The following is a 21,546-nucleotide window of genomic DNA, read 5'->3' as shown; positions in this document are numbered from 1 at the left end:
GCTGCAGAAGTTGTGCCTGTGAGCCTAGCAGTAACCTATAGAACCAAGAGTAATCTTCTCCCAAATGCATGGGGTGATCTACTTTTCTTTGCAGTATTCCCAGATAACCAATGTATCTGGATCAGTGAAATGACCAATGTAATCCAGATCTTCAGACACCTCAAACTGGCAGTTTCCTCGTTAAAGGGTTTGCATCCCCACTTATTCCTTTTTCCCCAGTTACCATGCCCATTACCATCATGGTAAGCTCCCAACTGGCCACGGGCCTCAAATATAAAATTCAGCAGGTGGTTTAATATGTTCTTGAGACCAGAAAACTGGGCAGGTCTGAGCTCTGCCTGCTGAGTTTCTGCTACATCTTCTTGACTTCCACTATTATAAGCAGAGACGAAGTGTCTGCCCACTCCTAAACCTTGCTGTTATGCTTTTCTGTAATTTGGAACGCTGTTTAAATCTCTTTCCATTCATGCATCGCTCTTAGGCTTAGAGACAGTGGCAAGTCCATAGGAGTCAGAAAGGGCCTGGCCCTTGCAGACACTGCCACAAGCGGAGGTGTCCATATCTGGGGCGGTATTGAAGGGAATAGGAAAAGTGGCAACGAAAGCAGGAGCGGACTAGTAAAAAATAGGGAAAGCCCAGACTGATATTGCCGACGGCAACCATTAGCTTCGGCTCTTCCGTATTCCGCCCTCTTCCTTGCGACTTCCGGTTGTCGGACAATATTCTCATTCCACCTCTGAACGTTCCAAACCTCAGTCTGGTGTTCCATTGCTCTATTTTTACCACCGTTCGAGTCAACCGTTAACATTAAATAGAATTTAATTCAACTCGTTTTCAACGAACTTTCCAAGTGAGTCTGAGGCCAAACTCAAAAAAACCCACAAAAAATCATAACAACTGCCCTTGCAAATGAAACAGAACACAAATTTCCCAAAAATAAAAGTGTACTCACCAAGATGAGCCTTAACAAGAAATAAAAAATTGAAGTCCAAAAATAAAAATTCAAACCTCACAGTCTATGTCATCATGTCCAGGAATTAATTTAAATAATCCTGGAGCTTGCCTGGGTCCTCGTAGTGGACGGTTTTATTATTATGGGTAACTTTCATCACAGCTGGGTAAAACAACCCATATCTGGCTCCCAATTGTCTCAACTGTGGGCGGAGCTGTAGAAACTGTTTCCTGGCCTTTGCAAAGTCCAGTAAAAATAAAATCTTTGACTCCTGCTATTTCAGATTCCTAGACTCCTTAGCAGCCCTTAATATCTCCAAGGCTTGAGGAAATCTAAGCATCCTAAAAATTAAGTGTCTTGGACCATTCTGCCTGCTATTTCCCCATGATGGTATCCGATGTGCCCTTTCCAATGGTTGCCTGAGGTTCAAGGTAAGCAATTTTGGGATAAAGTCTTCTAGAAACTTAATAGGGTCAGACCCCTCAGCTCCCTCCAGAAGACCCAGCAATCTGATGTTCTTTCTCCTGTCCCTTTTATTCAAATCTTCCAGTTCCCTAGTCAGATGCAGTATGGTCTTGTGGTCTGACTGGCACTGCACTAAACAAGTTTCAGTGGCAGTTACACAATTTTCTAAAGCCTCCATACGTGTGTTAAGAAATTTGCACTTGATTTGTCAGATTAATCACCTCCTCTTGTACTGCTGCAAGGACATTTGAGTTTTCTTGCAGCTTTTTTGAACTGTCTTTCAGCATGTCTTTAATACTCCTCATCTCCATCATTAACTGCTTGAATGCTAGGAAGTTCTTCTTCACTCAGAGGGTGGTGGATACCTGTAATGCGCTCCCAGAAGAGGTGATAGGACAGAGTACATTATTGGGTTTCAAAAAGGGATAGGATGACTTCCTGAAGGAGAAGGGGATTGAAGGGTACAGATAGAGGGTAACTATACAGGATAGTAAATGAATAGGGAATAAACTATTTAGGTGAAGAATCACTTGCAGGTCATGGACCTGGGGGGCCACCGTGGGAGCGGACTCCTGGGCACGATGGACCCCTGGTCTGACCCGGCAAAGGCAATGCTTATGTTCTTAAGATTTCAGCAGAGTTTTTGGGGAGTGGCACCTTGGAAGGTGTGGGAGGATCAGGTTTAGATCATTTGGCTGACCCAGTTGCTGCAAATGCAGTCTCCAACTTGGTTTGCTTCGCTGCTGCCATAGTATACCAGTTTTCAGTATTTGGGAGAAGAAACAGTTCTTGAAATTACCGATAGATAATCTGTAATTGCCTCAGAGGTGAGAGCAGGGCAGTTACACTGCCATTCGCCTCGCAGCTAAGTTTTGGAATCATAAATTGTAATTTTAAATATTTCTTTTGTAAATAGTACCAACACGAGAAGAAATGTGATCATGTTCTGCCCTACCACTGGCATGGTAATAATACCTTTTCTATAGTGGTACTGGATATATACAGCACTGTAGAGTGCAATAAATATTCATGTACAATATGACCCTGTCCCAAAGAGCTCACATTTAAGTTGAACCCAGCAATAAGAAATAAAGGACCCCTTTTAAAAAGCCACGGTAGTGATTCAAGACATGGCAAATGCAAAGCAGCCCATTCAGGGCCTATGAACCATTTGCATTTGTTGTGCCAGAACTCACTATCGTGCCTTTATAAAAGGAGCCCAAAGTTACTTGCCCAATGTTACAGGAAATATAATTGGCAGAAGTGGAATTTACTGTAAACCCCGATTTTCCCAGTTCTCAGCTAACTGCTCTTTTAGGCTACTTCCTCTCCTCAATATAATGGAAGATTTTATTTGCTGTGCTTGACATGAGAAAAACTGGCATCCTGTTTAGGTAATTATGGGCTAGATTTACTCAAGTGCTACTGTCATTAATATGAATAATTAGTAACTAGTCTCTACTGCATAAAACAGGACTTGTGCTGTTGCACAGTAATGTCACCTTCTACTAAGTCTAGCCCCACGTGTGCAATATTTTCTCAAATGAGACTTCACATGGCTGTTTCTCTGTTGTGGTACTATCTAAAATTTAATGCCATATTCTAAATAGAAAGCAGAAGTTCTTACCATTCATTATGTCATGACCAAAAAACAATTTCACTCCTGGAAGATTCCTGCTAGTTTCCAAATCCTTAACTGAAGAAAATAAATAATATTTTAGAAAATCATGACAATCCATAGTAAGATTTTTTTAAGTTAGTTGGAATATAAATGATCAACAGTGCTTCTAAGAGCTCAACATAAGACATTAGTAAAACACAAATACAAAAAAAACCCCCAAATTTATAAATACATATGTATATAGATTCATCTCCCTAAAATAAATTCAAGAAAAGCATTAACAAAAGGACTTGCCATCTTTGCAAAATTTTAAACAGTCAGTTAAGTCACAAGGAAACTGGAAGGCTATTCCATAAAATTAGATAAGCAACTCCCAGAGTAATGATAGAACTGAAAAATTAACTTGAAGAGCTAGTGTTAGTGATTTGTAATTTATTTTTAAAAACCAGCATAGTACCAGAAAACTGGAGGGTGGCCAATGTAATGCTGATTTTAAAAAAAGAGTTCTAGAGATGATCTGGGAAATTATAAACCGGCGAATTTGGAGTCAGTGCCGGGCAAAATGGTAGAGACTTCTTAAAAAGAACAAAATGACAAAGCAAATACATAAAGAAAGATTTAGGTTTCAACATCAGTAATCTCTCTATTAGACAATACACTTTTATTCCTGAAACTGTGGGTAGTCAATCCCTTCTCACGAGAGTTATTGTAGACATCCTCATTAGCATTCTTTTTGCTCTGCCTCCCATCCCTCTGGCTATGGGTAGGCAATTCTGGTCCTCAAGAGCCGTAGGCAGGTCAGGTTTTCAGGATATCCACAATAAATAAGCATGAGATAGATTTGCATCTCAAGGAGGCAGTGCATGCAAATCAATCTCATACATATTCATTGTGGATATCCTGAAAACCTGACCTGCCTGTGGCTCTCAAGGACCAGAATTGCCTACCCCTGCTCTGGGCTGTCCTCAAATTCCTCAGTTCATACCAAAGCAGATGATCAGCCCTGGAGAGGAAATAGACTAGGGAAGGGTACGGGGACACTCCCTGAGAAACCTGTTTGTTCTGCTCATAATACCATATAACAGATAAAATAAACTTAACCATTTGCAATACATAAGATGAAAACAAAAAAGTCCCCAACCTGAGCGCAACCTGCACTAAGAGTGTGGGAGATGCTACAGATACCCCCTAGATTCTTCAATGTAGCAGTCATATCTCTATCCTTGTTAAAGCTGGATAAAGGCTGAAGAAATAGCCATTCAGATCCATCTTGAAATGGACGCTTTCGAAGCTGGTCGGCCTTTACAGGCAGCCCCCACCAGTATGAAAAGATGATCCGACAGTTGAACTTCATTTGTAACCTCCAGATACTGCAGAAAGAGTCTGCACTCTGCAGACAGCCAAACAATTTCAATGCCTGCTCACTCTTTCCCAATCCCGAGGGAGAGAAGGCAAGCAAGCGCACTTCTTGGTTGATGTGGAAGCTGGAAACCACTGTTGGTAAGGAAGATGGGATTGTGCGTAAGACTCCACCTGAATCCAAAATTCTGAGGAAGGGATTGCTGCATAACAAAGCCTGTAGTTCCAACACTTGTCACAAAGACACCGCCTTGATAGTACGGTCCATCAGAGAAGTTTGCTCCAGAGGTTCATAAGGCGCTCTAGCCACGCCCAGAGGACCAGATTAAGACTCAGTGCCAGAAAAGGATGTCGCACCAGAAGACGGAGGTGCAAAGCGTCCTTAAAAAAAAAACCTGGCCATATCTGGATGTGCGACTATGGTGCTCTTATTAATCCTAGGCCCAAAACACAAGTGCCCTGCAATCTGAATTTTCAGGGAACTTTTTCCAGACCTTCCTACAGGAAGGCAAGCACACAGAGATTGGTGTCGAGCTCAGGTCCTTACTCTTCTAAGCACACCAGTCTTGGTAGCACTTCCAGGCTTTCACCTATGCTGCTATAGTCGCAGTATTCCTACATCTTAAAAGGGTAGAGAGATCATTCCATCCAAATAGCCTTTATGCGCTAGCACTGTGCACTCAAGAGCCATGCAGTAAGACCAAAACATTCTGGATCCTGCAAGACAACTGGACTCTGTGTGAGCGGCCGGGGATAACATGGAAATTTGAGACCTTGATCCCTTTGTAGATGGGCCAGGTTTGCATACCACGGTCGTCTCGGTCAGTCTAGTGTTACTAGAATCACCAGCCCCTGATGCGTCATGATCCTGCAAAGAACTCTGTCTATCATGGACCACGGAGGGAAGGCTTAAAGAAAACCTGCCTTTGGCCAGGGTTGCAATGGAGCATCCAGACCTTCGCTTCCTGGCTCATATCTTCAACTGAGCAAAGTCATCTACTTCATCACAATCGCCGGTCCTTAAAGCTCTCAGCATGGTTGATTCAATCCCCTCAACCTTAGACAACATATTCTCTCAATATGTGTTATGTATTTTGATGGCTTCTTGCGAACAATTCACAACTCGTTCTTATACATCTAAATAAGAACATAAAATTGCCGCTGCTGGGTCAGACCAGTGGTCCATCATGCCCAGCAGTCAGCTCATGCAGCGGCCCTCTGGTCAAAGACAAGCACCCTAACTGAGACTAACCCTACCAGCGCCCGTTCTTGTTCAGCAGGAACTTGTCTAGAATCCCTGGAGGGTGTTTTCCCCTATGACAGCCTCCGGAAGAGCGTTCCAGCTTTCTACCACTCTCTGGGTGAAGAACTTTCTTACCTTTGTACGGAATCTATCCCCTTTCAACTTTAGAGAGTGCCCTCTCGTTCTCCCTACTAAGTCTATCCCCTTCAGTACCTTGAATGTTTCGATCATGTCCCCTCTCAATCTCCTCTGTTCGAGGGAGAAGAGGTCCAGTTTCTCTAATCTTTCGCTGTACGGCAGCTCCTCCAACCCCTTAACCATCTTAGTCGCTCTTCTCTGGACCCTTTCGAGTAGTATCATGTTCTTCTTCATGTATGGCGACCAGTGCTGGACACAATACTCCAGGTGGGGCGCACCATGGACCGGTACAGCGGCATGTTAACCTTCTCTGATCTGTTCTTGATCCCCTTCTTTATCATTCCTAGCATTCTGTTTGCCCTTTTTGCCGCCGCCGTACATTGCGTGGATGGCTTCATCGACTTGTCGATCAGAACTCCCAAGTCCCTTTCCTGGGAGGTCTCTCCAAGTACCACCCCGGACATCCTGGATTTTTGTTACCAACATGCATCACTTTACACTTATCTGCGTTGAACCTCATCTGCCATGTCGATGCCCATTTCTCGAGCCTGACTATGTCACGTTGCAGATCTTCGCAATCTCCCTGCGTCTTCACCACTCTGAATAACTTCGTATCGTCCGCGAATTTAATCACCTCGCTCGTTGTACCTATGTCCAGATCATTTATAAAGATGTTAAAGAGCACGGGTCCAAGCACCGAGCCCTGCGGCATCCCACTGATGACGCTCTTCCAGTCCGAGTATTGTCCATTTACCCCCACTGTTTCCTATGCTCCAGCCAGTTTTTAATCCACATGAGTATTTCACCCTCGATTCCATGGCTCACAATTTTCCGAAGTAGTCGTTCATGCGGAACTTTGTCAAACGCCTTCTGAAAATCCAGATATACAATGTCGACCGGATCGCCCTTGTCTATCTGTCTGTTTACTCCCTCAAAGAAGTGCAGAAAGTTCGTCAAACACGATCTGCCTTTGCTAAAACCGTGCTGACTGGTCCTCATCAGCCCATGTCCATCAAGGTGATCATGATGCTGTCTTTTATCAGTGACTCTACCATCTTTCCCGGTACAGAGGTCAGACACACAAGTCTGTAGTTTCCTGGATCTCCCCTCGAACCTTTCTTGAACATCGGCGTAACATTTGCTACCTTCCAGTCTTCCAGAATCTTTCCCGATTTGATCGACAGATTGGCTATTAGTTGAAGCAGTTCTGCTATGGTCCCTTTCAGTTCCTTGATGACCCTCAGATGGATGCCATCCGGTCCTGGGGATTTATCGCTCTTAAGCCTATCAATCTGCCTATACACCTCCTCTAGACTGACTGTCAATCAAGTTTCAAGTTTTATTTTGATTTGATAAATCGCTTATTCCAATTTACTAAGCGAGTTACAATAAAATACGTTTAAACATGTTAGTTAAAATTTTAAAACAAAATAATGGGTTAGACTGACAAACTTACAGACTAATTGATACACAAGGAACGGAGGAATAAAGTTACAAATCAGTGCTTTAAAATAGAAGAAAGAGCCACAGATGGGAAAAACATTAGGGAGGGAGTAATATAAGCCTGGAGGATAACTATTTTACAATTAAAGATTAAAAGCATCTTTAAAAAGAAAACTTTTTAAATTATTTTTAAAACAGCTAAGATCATTTTCCTCTCTTAAATATTGAAGCAGAGTGTTTCAAAGTTGCAGGGCCATCACCGAAATCATATCGTGACGTCTGGTACCGATAACTTTCAAGGAAGGGACTACTATGAGCTTTTGGTTTGTGGATCAGAGGGAGCATGGTGTATTATAAGGAATAAGCATTCTGTTAATAAATTGTAGTTCATTAGTGGACAGAGTTTTAAATGCTAAGAGTAATATTTTAAAGGTGATACGATGGTTGATGGGAAGCCAATGTGAATTGATCAGGAAGGGAGTAACATGATCATATTTTTTACCATTATGGATAAGTTTAACGGCTGTGTTTTGTATTATTTGAAGACGCTTCTTTTCTTTTTGTGTGATGTTTATCAGTAATGAGTTGCAATAATCCAGTTTGGCGATAATTAAGGAGTGGATGAGAATGTTTAATGATTTTGGCTCGAGAAACTTGGAGATCGAGCAAATCATGCGTAGCCTATAGAAGCAGAATTTAACAGTATTACTTATGTGTTTTTGATAGGAAAACTCATTGTCAATAATGACACCCAGTATTTTTAAAGATGTTACTAAGTCCAGATTAAAGTTATTGAGGGTGAAAGGAATACTCAAGCTTATTCCCTTTTTCCACGGGAAACGTAAAGCTTTTGTTTTTTGAATGTTTAGAGCTAGCATTTTGGAATTGAGCCAGTCTTTGATTGTTTCAAGTTTTTTGTTGATCTCAAGTATTTCCTCTGTAATCCTGTCAGCTTTCCATCTTTGTTTCCAGCATATAGTCTGATGGGTTCCGGTATGCTGTATACATCTTCTTCGGTAAATACAGACGCAAAAAATGTGTTCAGTTTGTCGGCAATTGCTTTGTCCTCTTTTAGCACTCCCTTTATTCCAAGGTCATCCAACGGTCCCATCGCTTCCTTCGCGGGTTGTTTCCCCTTAATATATCAAAAGAACGGCTTGAAGTTCTTCGCCTCCTGTGCTATTTTTTCCTCGTAGTCTCTTTTGGCCCCTTTAACTGCCTTATGGCACCTGCGTTGATGTTTGTGCTTTTTCCAGTTTTCGTCCGTTTTTGACCTTTTCCATTCCTTAAATGAAGTTTTCTTGTCTCTGATCACTTCCTTCACCTCTACAGTGAGCCACGCCGGTTCTTTGTTCTTTTTCCTCTTGGATCCCTTGTTGATACGCAGTATATATAGATTTTGCGCCTCGGTGACTGTGTCCTTAAAAAGGGACTAAGCTTGTTCTAGCGTTTTTACAGTGCTTATCCTCTTCTTAATCTTCTTCCCTACTATGAGTCTCATTCCTTCATAATTCCCTTTATGGAAGTTCAGTGCCGTGGATGTCATTTTGGACCAATGTTTCTTCCCTGCATCCAGATCAGAGCGGATCATATTGTGATCGCTGCTTCCCAGCGTCCCTTCTACTTCTACATCTTGTGCCGGTCCTCACAGGCCATTTAGAATTAAGTCCAGAGTTGCATTTCCTTTAGTATTTTCCTTAACAAGTTGTTCCAGAAAGCAATCGCCTACAGCATCCAAGAACTTGGTCTCTCTGATGCAGCAGGAGGTGCCTAGGTTCCAGTCTATTACCAGATAGTTGAAGTCACCCATGATAACTGTGTTGCCTCCCTTGCAGTTGCGTTTAATCTCGTCTATCATTTCTCCGTCAATTTCTTCGGACTGCCCTGGGGTCAATAGTAGATGCCGATCTTCATTTCCAGACCATTTGTTCCTGGAATTTTGACCCATAGAGACTCTAACTTATCCGTCAGTTGTGGCGTGTTCTCTCCAGCAGATTCAATTTCCTCTTTGATGTATATGGCAACGCCCCCACCTTTTTGAGCCACTCTGTCTCTGCGGTATAGATTGTATCCCGGTAGTCCAGTGTCCCAGATGTTTTCCTCAGTCCATGTTTCCGTGATGCCTATGATGTCAACGTTATCTTTTTGTGCCATGGCTTCTAATTCACCCATCTTATTTATAAGGCTCCTTGCATTCGTGTACATACACTTGAGTTTGCAGCCTGTTCCTTTCTTGCATTTCTTTCCCTCTTGTGTCCTTTTCGATCTGTCTTGCCTGTAATACGGTGAATCTTTCACTCTATCGTTTTGCACGGTATCCTCCTGGTATATCAGTTCCCGAACCATCGACTCTCTCTCTCGGTCGACTGTCGGCTTTCCCCTTCTTCCTAGTTTAAAAACTTGTCCACTTCTCTCTTGATGTTGCTTGCAAGTAGCCTCGTTCCATCTCTGCTGAGGTGGAGTCCATCCTTCCTGTAGAGGTTGCTCTTCTCCCAGAACGTCGTCCAGTTGCGCACGAAGTGGAATCCTTCTTCCTCACACCAGCGCCGCATCCACGCATTGACTGCTTGCAGCTCCATTTGCCTCTTCTCATCTGCCCTGGGTACTGGCAGGATCTTCGAGAATGTTATCCTCTGCGTTCTGGTCTTCAGCTTCCTTCCTAGCATCCGGAACTAGTCCTTCAGTACTTCCCTGTTGTAGTTCCTGTTGCTCACGCTGTTCGTCCCCACATAGATCACCACCACCGTATCTTCTTCATGATTTATTCACTGGTGTAAGCCACGAGCTCTTGATCCACCTTCAACACGTTGTCTGTGATTTTTGGATTATTTAGTCCATCTACAATATTTAAGGTTTTCATACAATTCAGTATGAACCCATCTCATGGTGCTTTCGGTATTTCACAATAGCATTCATAATCTCTCTCTAGCTAACATCCAGTCACCAAGTGGTTTTTACGTGGCCTTCTTCATACCAATCCATCCATCAAACCACCAATACCAGCTTGGAGCCTGAATCTTCTTCTCGATACGTTAATGTCTACACTTTTTGAACAACTGGAACAAACAGACTTTAAACTCCTATCCTAGAAAATAATATTTATCACTATTACCTCCGCCCGAAGGATACAAGCATTAGTTAACTATTCTCCTTTCATACAAATCTTACATAAGGTATTATTACACACTTCTTTCCATTTGAATCAAACTATTATCCTACCATCATTCTGATCAAGAGAGGAAATTACATACTCTGGATTGTAGATGGGCACTTCTTATATACCTTGCCCCTACAAAACTGCCATTAAGACCATCCCAGCTATTCCTATCCTATAAATCACTGGCAAACCTGAAAACAATTTACCAAACAAACATTATTCTCTTGGATAGCTCAATGCATAAGTTTTTGCTATTCCTTATGACAACAGTCAGAGCATCAATCTTTCTCATTTGATAGCACATGGCCTAATCCACACATTTATTTGGCAGCAACCTGGAAGTCTATTCATACATTTACTAGACATTACTGTTTGGATCATGCTTCCTTCTCTGATTAACTTTGGAAGAGCAGTCCTTCACACCTCATTGTAAGGCAACAACTTCCTCCTCTTGCTACACAGTTCTTTTTTTTATTCCATATTCTTTATTATGCTATACTGAACCATTCCCTTGCAGCTGGGGAGTCTCCATTTGTCTGATAGGATCCCTTTTCCAAGGAGAATTTGTAGTTGCTTACCTGTAACTAGTTTTCTGTGGACAAAGGGATCCTTCAGTCACACAAACCCATTCTCCCTCCCAATTATCAAGAACCGAGGGGAGGTGTTTACGCACATATAACTGTACTACAGTAGGCAGGAAGGGAGGACGCAAGTGCAGAAGTTTATTCCAGAGTTTTCTGCGCTAAAGACTACCGGTCGATGCCATCTTGTCTTATGACATCAACCCATTTGTGTGACTGAAGGATCCCTTTGCCCACAGAGAACTAGTTATAGATAAGCAACTACAAATTCATCAAGAAAGCAGCAAATCTATTTCCTCCTATTGTCTGATAGAGATTTATATCTATTAGTCCACTATAGTAGTTTTACAGACAGAATTGAAAAGAAGAGGGCAGGTCTTTGAAGGAGGTGAAAGCGGAGACAAATGAGGGAGGTAAAAGGGAAATGGGGGCTGTAAAAGGGAAGTGGGTGGAAAGGGGATGAATGACAGGGCTGATGACAGGATGAGAAAGAGGATGTTATTAAAGCCACAGAGGGAATAAGAGTGGTAATAGAGGAAAAACAGGAAGAAATGGGATGCTATGGAAGAAATGAGACAGAGGAACAAAATGAAAAATTAAAATAAGAGTAGGAAATGAACACTGATAATAAGATAAAAGGTGGGAAGAGGGAGAATGAAGAAAGGACAAAGAGGAATGAAATCTAGCTATGGAGTTAAGGAAGAGCAATATAGCAAATATTTTAAATATACACATAGACATACAAAGATAAAGTAAACAAAACTGTATACGTAAACCGCTTTAAAAGTATAATCATAAAAAAGCAGTTTGCAAGTCCCATTCCCTTTGAACACAAGGAATCAATATCAGAAGATGTAGAAGTGAACAGGAAAAAATGACAGAGTAAAGAAAAAAATTAAATAAGATCCTGAAAAAAGGACTTAGGAGAAAATAAAATAAATTGAACCAGTAGAGAGAGAGAAAGACTAGTCAACTAGGACAAACCCAGCTGGAAAATGATCGAAAGAAAGATTAGATTCTTACCTGGATAATAATCTTTCTGTTAATCTTCTCAGCGAGAATGACACAGTAACAGATAAATCACGGGAAACCATCCCCTTATCATTCTTAAGGAGGGAAGAATCAATAGTCTGAATAAGCACAACTACTGACTCTGAAGTCTTGCATTGAAGAATGCTGGTGTAGAAGGACTGAAGTTGAGACCGACACTAAAGATGTTTCCCACAGTTATCAGCAGAGGCTGGGACGATGACAAATTCTGTCAGCATGTCATTCTCTATATCTCAAAAGTCTGTACGTATGGTTATCAATCCGTTCCCGCAAACTAGACATGCAGATGCATGAATACTTACAGTTTTGAGCATCTCCCATATTGAGGAGAAGTACAGTGCCCCCTTCCAGTTAGGTTCCAAAGCAATCGAATTATACTGGAACAGAATACAAAGGAGGGGGAACGGGGAATGCACCCACACAGATTACACAATTCTGTTCTGCTCTGTAACTTAGAAACAAGAATTAGAGCAATGATGAACTGGAATTTGTTTCCCTTTTAAAAAAAAAACAAAAAAACAATCTTAGAGAACCAACCTGCTGTGAGCAACTATCACTAACAATAAGGAAGGCAATGGCTGAAGAATACACACATATATATATATATATATATATATATATATATACTAGTGTTTAAGCCCGTTACATTAACGGGTGCTAGAATATATACCTGTCTGTCTTTCTTTATTTATGTCTCTCTCCCTGCTCCTGTCTCTTTCTTCCTTTCTTTCTGTCTCTCTCCCTCCTGCTATTTTTCTCTCTCTCTCCCTGGCACCCTTTGTCTGTCTGTCTTTCTTTCTGTCTGTCTCCCCCCACCCCACTTTCCTTTGCAGAAGCAGCAGTGATATTTCCCTTCCCCTCCAGGTCCCTGTGAAGTAGTAGCAGCATTTTCCCCCACCCACATTCCCTTCTCTCCCCCCACCACTTTCCTTTGCAGAAGCAGCAGTGATATTTCCCTTCCCCTCCAGATCCCTGTGAAGTAGTAGCAGCATTTTACCCCACCCACCCCCCATTCCCTTTTCTCCCCCCCCACTTTCCTTTGCAGAAGCAGCAGTGATATTTCCCTTCCCTTCCAGGTCCCTGTGAAGTAGTAGCAGCATTTCCTCCCCCCCCCAATCCCTTCTCTCCCCCCCACACTTTTCTTTGCAGAAGCAGCAGTGATATTTCCCTTCCCCTCTAGGTCCCTGTGAAGTAGTAGCATTTTACCCCACCCACCCCCATTCCCTTCTCTCCCCCCCCCCACACTTTTCTTTGCAGAAGCAGCATTGATATTTCCCTTCCCCTCTAGGTCCCTGTGAAGTAGTAGCAGCATTCCCCTCCACCCCCCATTCCCTTCTCTCCCCCCCCCACTTTCCTTTGCAGAAGCAGCAGTGATATTTCCCTTCCCCTCCAGATCCCTGTGAAGTAGTAGCAGCATTTTCCCCCACCCACCCCCATTCCCTTCCCTCCCCCCCCACTTTCCTTTGCAGAAGCAGCAGCGGTATTTCCCTTCCCCTCCAGGTCCCTTCTGAAGCAGTAGCAGCATTTTCCCCCACCCCCCATTCCCTTCTCTTACCGTGAACTGCCCTGCTCCGTTCAGCCCCTCCTCCTTCCCTTCCCGTGGGCTGGCCTGCTGCGACTGAAGTTTTTTTTCGGCGGCTTTTCCCGTGGTGGCTGATCCTCCTGTAAAGAGCAGCCTGCGATGGTGTCCAGCTTTAGCGAACCTCGCAGTCCGCTCTCCAACTCGGTAGCACGTTCCCTCTGACGCAATCCCGTGCGTCAGAGGGAATGTGCTACCGAGGTTGGAGAGGGCCTGCGAGGTTCACTAAATCCAGACACCATCACAGGCTGCTCTTTACAGGAGGATCAGCAGCGGCAGCAGCGAGTTAGGGCAGGAGGTGTGTTCCCTGCTGAGGACGCGGACAGGGAGAGAGCTTGCCTGGCTTCCATGGTGAGTGAGGGCGGGAGGAGGGGAGTGGCTGGGGACCCACGCATGCGCACTCCTGCAAAGCCACGGACCTACATCTCACGGAACAGGGATTACATATCACGCAGGTCTGATTGCGTATGCGCGGCTAGCGTTTTATTATTTTATATATATATATAATATTTCTTCACATACAGCCATCTGACTGATAAGAGAAGGGCTCTAGGCCTGGAATCTAGAAATATCCGTGGCAGAAAAGCAAGTGAAACCCATATGGACTCCTGAGAAGATTAACAGAAAGATTATCCAGGTAAGAACCTAATCTTTCATTCTGTTACTCAGGAGTCCACACACACGGTGACATACCAAAACAATGGCTGACGTCTAGGGAGGAACAGAAGAGCCTGCCCACAAGACCAAGGACCCAAAAGTGGCATTCTCTTAAGACGCCACATGCACTCTGGAAAAGGTATGCAGAGTTGGCCAAGTAGCTGCTCTACACATTTCCACAGGAGGAACTGCCCAAGACTCCAAGAGGCAACACCCCTGGTGGAATGCACCTCGAGAAAGACCAGCAGCTGTTTACCACAGGCAATGTATGCCGAAGAGATGGCCCTGCAAATCCATCTAGCTATAGAAATCTTGGATGTCAGCTACAATGCCAGGACTGGATAGTTAGCACGAACAGATGGTTGTAAAGGCAAAGTCATTGGACCTTTTTAAGTGCTGGAGCAAAACTCTCCACATGTCTAGCTTTCTCAAAATTCTATCCTGCTTGACAAAATCTGTAAATTGAAAAGCAGGCAGATGAACCTCCTGGTTTGACATGGAAATCAGACCTTGAGAAGGAACAGCCCGGAAAGTGATACCTGCTTCCATAATTCTAAGAAAGGGCTCCCCAAAGGAAAGCGCTTAAAGCTCCAACATACGCCACATCAAAACAGTCATCAGAAAAAACAGCCTTGATCGTGAGATCCAAAGGTGAAGCATCTCCGAGTGGCTCATATGGGGTCTTAGGGAGGCCTTTTAGTACACTGTTAAGATTCCATGAAGAGAAAGCATGTTGCAGCGGGGGGCCTGAGCCGGAGCGCACCTCTAAGGAATCTGGTCACATCTGGATGAGCTGATAGCAAAACCTTGCAACTCTGCACCAGAAAACAAGAAAGCCCGGCCACCTGCACTTTCAGGGAGGACATCACAAGGGCTTTCTCCAGCTCCAGCCTGGCCTGAAGGAAAGCCAGGATGACCGAATGAGAGCCTGCAGCGGCTCCACCTGGTCCTTTTCACACCACTGCTGAAAAGCCTTCCAAGCTTTAGCGTAGGCCACCATAGTAAACAGTATCTGAGCCTGGAGGAGAGTAGCAATAACCACATCTGAATATCCCTTACAGATTAGAGCCATGCGCTCAAGAGCCATGCTGTAAGACTAAAGCACTGTGGATTCTCCATGGGGACTAGCCACTGACTCAGAAGCCTGCAATGAAAAGGCAACTTGATGCTCCTGTCACACTGTACCAGGTTCGCTTACCATGGTCTGCGAGGCCAGTCCAGGGCCACTAGGATCACGAGACCTGGATGAGTCATGATCCTGCGAATGACTCGGCTCACATGGGCCAAGGGGAAATACGTAAAGGAGAACTTTGCGCAGTCAGGGCTGGACCAATTCATCCAATCCAGAGTTTCCTGTTTCCTCTCTTTGACTGAAAAAGTGCTTCACTTTCGAGTTTTTGACAGAAGCCATCAAATCAATCACTAACCTGCCCCAGCAGTGCACGAGATCAAACGCCCTTTGGGAGAGCGACCATTCACTCAGGTCCATGAACTGTTGGCTTAGAAAGTCAACCTATACATTTTCCATTCCAGCCATGTGGGACACAGAAAGAGCCTGAAGATGGGCTTCTGATCACCGGAAGAACATCTGAGCCTCTAGGCATAAGGGGGCACTTCTGGTGCCTCCCTGTCTGTTCACAAACGCCACTCCTGTAACATTGTCAGAGAATATCCTTACAACTTTTCCTTCAACTCCCATTTCCAGCGCTTCCAAGGCCAGCCAGATGGTTCAGAGCTCCAAATGATTTATGGATCACCCCTTCTGATCGAGAATCTACTGGCCCTAAATCAAGCAGTTCCAACAATGAGCTCTCCAGTCAAAAAAAGACTGGCATCAATTATAAGAGTCACCCACTCCAAGATCCAGAGAGGCATGCCCTTCAACAAAGAGGTTTCCTGAAGACACCAGCATAAGCCGTTCCTTCCTGTACAATGGGAGCTGCATCTGAAGCGAATGCCATTGCAGAGACCACCAATTCAGAAAAGAGTCCTGGAGAGGTCGCTATGTGTGCCTTGGACCAGCAGGGGACCATTTCCAGGGATGCTGCCATGGAGCCCAACACCTGAAGATAATGCCGTGCAGTAGGAGTCCACATCGCCAAAAGAGACAAGATCTGTCATTGCAGCTTGTTTGCGTGACTCTGGAAGAAAAACGTGGTCACAACAATGTCGAACAAAATGCCCAGATACTCTAGAGTCTTGGTCAGTTCCAGATGGCTCTTCTTGAAGTTGACAATCCGGACCACCTGCTGGAGCAAAGTTGCATTGCCAGCTCGCTCTCCTGCCTGGACGGGGCTCTGATCAGCCAATCATCCACGTAGGGATGTACCTGGATCCCCATCTTTCAGAGATGAGCTGCAACCACCACTATAACCTTAGTGAAAGTGTGGGGGGATGTTACCAATCTGAACAGAAGGGCTGCAAACTGGAAATGCTGCTGAAGTATGTGAAACCTCAAATATTTTCTGTGGCCTGGAAAAATGGGAATATGCAGATACGCCTCTGTGAAGTGCAGAGAGGCCAGAAATTCTCCTGGAGCCACAGTTGCAATGCAGACTAGGCCGTTTCTATGTGGAAATGAAGGACCTTCACAAAAACATTTATTGCCTTGAAATTCAATATGGGCCTCCAGTCCTTTGTGCTTTTCTTGGGCACGATTAAGTTATCTAGCGTATCTGCCTCAGCCAAAGTCAAGGTCAGGGTCAGGTTCTATGGCCTGAATGTCCAGAAGTCTTTGAAGTGCATGGAAACTTAACTGAAAATTAAAAAACAGTGAAAAAGAAGTTTTGGAGATGAGAGATAAGAACATAAGCAATGCCTCCGCTGGGTCAGACCTGAGGTCCATCGTGCCCAGCAGTCCGCTCACGCGGCGGCCCAACAGGTCCTGGACCCCTTTTCCAGCAGATGTAAACCCTAACCTCAGAAACCCTCAAATTTAAGATTTCAGACTCATCCTGATTTTCCCATAGAATATAATGGGGCTGTACTCACAGTTTTGTGGAGGTGCCTACCTGTCAGCTATTTCAGTGCAGTTAGAAAGAAGAAAAGGACTTTCTGCCTCAGATGCTTCCAAATCCAACTCCAAACCAAGAAATCTTCGGGCTGCCAGTCGGACTGACCCTGACCAAGACCTCCAGTCCCATGGGACCTTCCAGCACAAAGGGGGTGGGCAAACTATGCAGCCAGCACCCTGATACCCCAAGGGTTCTTACATAGGACACCCATAGCCTGCGTTCAAGCCACTGAGAAACTCAGAAAGTGACCTGGCTCCAGTGGCGTACCAAGGGGAGGGGGCGGTCTGCCCTGGGTGCAGCCTTAGGTGGGGGTGCACAGCCGGACAGGTCCGGAAAATTCCTGGGCTGCAACGGCATTCAGCGGCATCGGCGCCCCCCCCTCCGCGACGGCACTCAGCGGCCTTGGTGCCCCCCCTGCCCCGCGACAGCACTCAAGTTCAGCCTCCTTCTCCTGGCATCAGCAGAACTTCAGATCGGCAACAGGTGCTCAGTCAAAAGCTTCCCCTGACTCGACTTCCTGTTTCCGCCCAGCCAGTTCAGTCAGGGGAAGCTTTTGACTGAGCTGTTACCACTGTGGCTAAAATCCACACTACAGTTTTGTAAAAGAGGGAGGGGTTAGTTTGTGATGACTTATTCCATACTAGGCGAAGGTATTTTCTGTGTTCTGTGTGTTCGAAAGACATGGTTTTCTGTTAGGATTGACGGTGTAGGATTGATCTGTACTAGACTGGCTTATTTAGTTTTACAATGGGTGTATTGATGTACTGCTCACTGCATATGTTCGATGCTGCCTTTTCCTAGGTACTCATGTGTGACGTGTGGCTTGTTACTAAAAATCATGTTTTTCGTACAGATGGGGGGGGGGTGCCAAAAAATGATGGGCCCCGGGTGTCACATGCTAGGTACACCACTGCCTGGCTCCCAGGGGAACAGACCAAAAGCCCTGAAGTCTCACGGCAGGCTGGCTCCTCGGGTCTATCCAAAGGCTTGCCCTGCAGAGCTGCAGTCTGACCAATGGAACCTGCATCTTTTCCCAGGCAGAGGATCCCCAAGAATGGGGTCTCAGGACACCAAAACCTCAAAAACAAACAAACTTAAGGCCAAAAAGAAAGGAAAACTAAGCAGAGCAGATCAGAACACCTCTGCATCTACCATATGTGGGAAGGTGCTCAAAACTAAGTATTCGCATTTCTCCCAAGTCCATCTCACAGAAACAGATTGGTCACCATACGTATGGACTCCTGAGTAAATGTAACAGAAAAACACAGGTACCTTCCCCTGTGAACCACACCAATCTCTTGAGCTAGCCCTGGATAAATATACTGTACCTTTGTTCTCCAATCATTTAAGAAAAATTGGTCAAATTCAGTTACATTATTAATTTTTGTATGCAGTATTGTATGTATATTGAAATATTGTAGGTAGGTTTACCATATGGCTACAGATAAGAGGAAGTATGTGATATTTGATATTTTGAATTAATTAACATGGATTGTTGGATTGATGAACTTGGACAGTGGTATTTTTAAAGTGGAAGGTTTTGGATGGATTTTTTCATTTATGATTTCGTTTGGGAGCACTGAGCACTTTAGAATCTGCAGCTGAGCCCAGAATGATTGGACAACTCTAGAAGATAAATACTCCTTTATTTTGATGAACTGACTGGTTTTTATTAACATAAGTAAGGAGTATTTTTTTATGATTTTCTGGTATCCTGTGCTTATAAGTTTGTATTGTACACTGATTGTTATGTTTTTATATGAAAAATATTTAAAATTAAAAAATATTGAAAATTAATCATTCTTTTTTGTAGAAGCTTTACAGATAAAGAAGGCCAGATTGAGACATTCGGGTTTTACTCCCATTGCTTTCAATGGAAATAAAATCCAAATGTCTCTATCTGGCCTCCTTTTTTTGGAGCCCATGGTAACCCTACTTGTAGACCAAACTAAAAACCGTTCTCTAGAACGGACCCTACCACCACCCTTTTATAAACCCCTTAAAGCTGAGTTGCACTTTTACCGTCACTCAGGAGTATAGTTCTGCTGGGATCCACGTGTTGTAAGATGCCCTGGAAGGAGCCGTAACTCAGGGAGATTTTAATTTTCTTTCCCAGAATACGATTTAGGAAACTGCGATCGATTTTGGGCTCCATGAGTCTGGTAGATAACAGAAGATCTAATCTATGAGGAGTGAGAAGACAAAATTGTTTAAAAGTATGATAAAAAAAAAAAAATAGTATCTCGTATGGTAATAATTCACAATATTACAGATTCATGAATTTGGAGACTTCCCGGCAGAAAATCACACAAATTTAGATGAGTACTTTGCCTAAATTCCCCCCCCCCCTCCTCCTCATTTCGTCAGTTCTCATAATTAATAAGCTCACGCTTCCCTTCCTCGAGACTAAGCTCGTAAACTTTCCGCCAGTCTCCTCATCGGGAGGAGGCCGACACAAGCCTCTATTTCCAAAACTCTTTGCCCTGTTTGCGGACAACTACTTCCCGCTTAGCTTAATTCAATTCCTCCCGCCTCGCACTGTGGAGGACAAGATAAGTGGCAGCAGTCCCGGACCCATTCCTCTTCCACGTGATTTCAAACAAGATACTTGAATGCAGCTAATAGTGATGAACAACCCCTCTAACCTGGACTTCGGAGCAGCGCTAACTCAACTAAAGGAGAAAGGCGCGGGAGTTCAGTGGAGGCACCGCAAGGGCCAGAGCTGCTGAAAATGCTGGGCGGAGCCCCTTCCAGGAAGTGGAATAGCGCCCTCTATAGCCAGAGGAACGAACCCTTCTTTCCCCGCTCTCAAATTTTGAGTGCACAGCCTCAAAGCTGGTCTGTACTAAAGAACTCTACAACGCAGAGATGTCAACATTTACCACACATAGGAGTACTCCCAATAAAGAACAAAGTCCTTGACTGTGTCCAGGCAGAGTTACTTTCTATTGGCTTTAGCAGCCCCAACTGTTTTGAAAAGTTTGCTTCTGTGCATATTAAGACGAGATTGAAGGTCAAAGGTTGAGATTTTTTCAGATGGTACTTCCAGGGTATAAAATATATAATGCTTTAAGGGCTCCTTTTATCAAGCCGTGCTAGCGGTTTAACGCGCATAATACCACGCGCTAAACTGCCGGCCACGCTAGCCATTACCACCTCCCTTGAGCAGGCGATAGTTTTTAGGCCAGCATGGTGGTTAATGCATGATGAAAAGTCACCGCGTTAACCCTGCTAGTGCGGCTTGATTAAAGGAGTCCTAAGTATAATATTGTTTTGCAAATTAAGGCAGAATTACATGACATTGGCTCTTTTTTTTCCCCTCTGAAACAATACAAAGTGGGGAGCAATTTGGGATGGGGTAAAATTTTTGGGTGCTGAAAAGTTCTCATCCCAACCAACTTCCTAAATTCTGAGCATTATCTTGCCACTGTAGCTAAAACGAGTGTTATTTTATTTTATTTTGCAAAGTGCCAGTTTGCAGAATCCTAATACAGTACTATGTTTTGACATTGTTTCAGATCATTAATTGAACCATGTCAACAAAAAGTAGGGAATTTTCAAGTGTGGAACTCTGAGCTGTCATTAAGTTCCTATTCCTGCAGAAGAAAACTCCAAAGGAAATCTATTAATGTATGATGCAAATATTGAGTGTCAAATGCCCATCATACTCCACAGGCAAAGAAAGCGAACAGAATGTTAGGAATGATAAAGAAAGGAATCATGAGCAGATCGGAGAAAGTCATAATGCCGCTTTATAGAGCAATGGTCAGACCACACTTGGAATACTGTGTCCAACATTGGTCTCCCAAACTAAAGAGGGATATAAAACTGCTGGAGAGGGTGCAGAGACGAGCAACGAAGCTAATAAGAGGTATGGAGAACTTGGAATATGAGGAACGACTCAAGAAACTAGGACTGTTCTCCCTTGAGAAGAGGAGGCTGCGAGGGGACATGATAGAGACGTTCAAAATACTGAAAGACATCGATAAAATAGAGCAGAAAAACAAATTATTTACACTGTCCAACGTGACACGGACAAGAGGACATGGTTTAAAGCTAAGGGGGGACAAGTCCAGGACAAATGTCAGGAGGTTCTGCTTTACGCAGCGAGTGGTGAACGCCTGGAATGCTCTTCCACAGGAGGTTATTAAGGAATCCACTGTGCTAGGATTCAAAGGCAAATTAGATGCACATCTCCTTATGAGAGGCATAGAGGGATATGGGTGGTAAAACTACATCAGGTGTATACCTGACTGGGCCTCCGCGTGTGCGGATCGCCGGACTCGA

The 21,546-nt window shown here is 44.0% G+C and overlaps 1 protein-coding gene across 5 annotated transcripts in view; it reads right to left on the bottom strand.

The window, feature by feature from the left end:
• EXD1 (exonuclease 3'-5' domain containing 1) overlaps window positions 1–20,290 on the bottom strand; it is a 172,490-nt gene extending 152,200 nt beyond the window's left edge. For 2 of the 5 annotated variants that reach the window (XM_033952673.1, XM_033952676.1), the window contains exons 1-3: window positions 19,905–20,107; window positions 19,282–19,442; window positions 3,045–3,113 (exon numbers count right to left, since the gene is read on the bottom strand). In XM_033952673.1, coding sequence (XP_033808564.1) covers window positions 3,045–3,113; window positions 19,282–19,414 — 202 coding nt within the window. In that variant the 5' untranslated portion in view covers window positions 19,415–19,442; window positions 19,905–20,107. Of the gene's footprint in view, window positions 1–3,044; window positions 3,114–19,281; window positions 19,443–19,654; window positions 19,787–19,904; window positions 20,108–20,141 lie in introns of those variants that run through there. The other 3 variants (XM_033952674.1, XM_033952675.1, XM_033952677.1) reach the window with 3 other exon arrangements.
• Window positions 20,291–21,546: the final 1,256 nt, after the last annotated feature.

Source organism: Geotrypetes seraphini, chromosome 7 (assembly GCF_902459505.1).
Source record: "Geotrypetes seraphini chromosome 7, aGeoSer1.1, whole genome shotgun sequence".
NCBI classification, from domain to species: Eukaryota; Metazoa; Chordata; class Amphibia; order Gymnophiona; family Dermophiidae; genus Geotrypetes; species Geotrypetes seraphini.
Note: the sequence above shows the minus strand (reverse complement) of the source record. Positions and strands in the feature narration are given on the sequence as shown.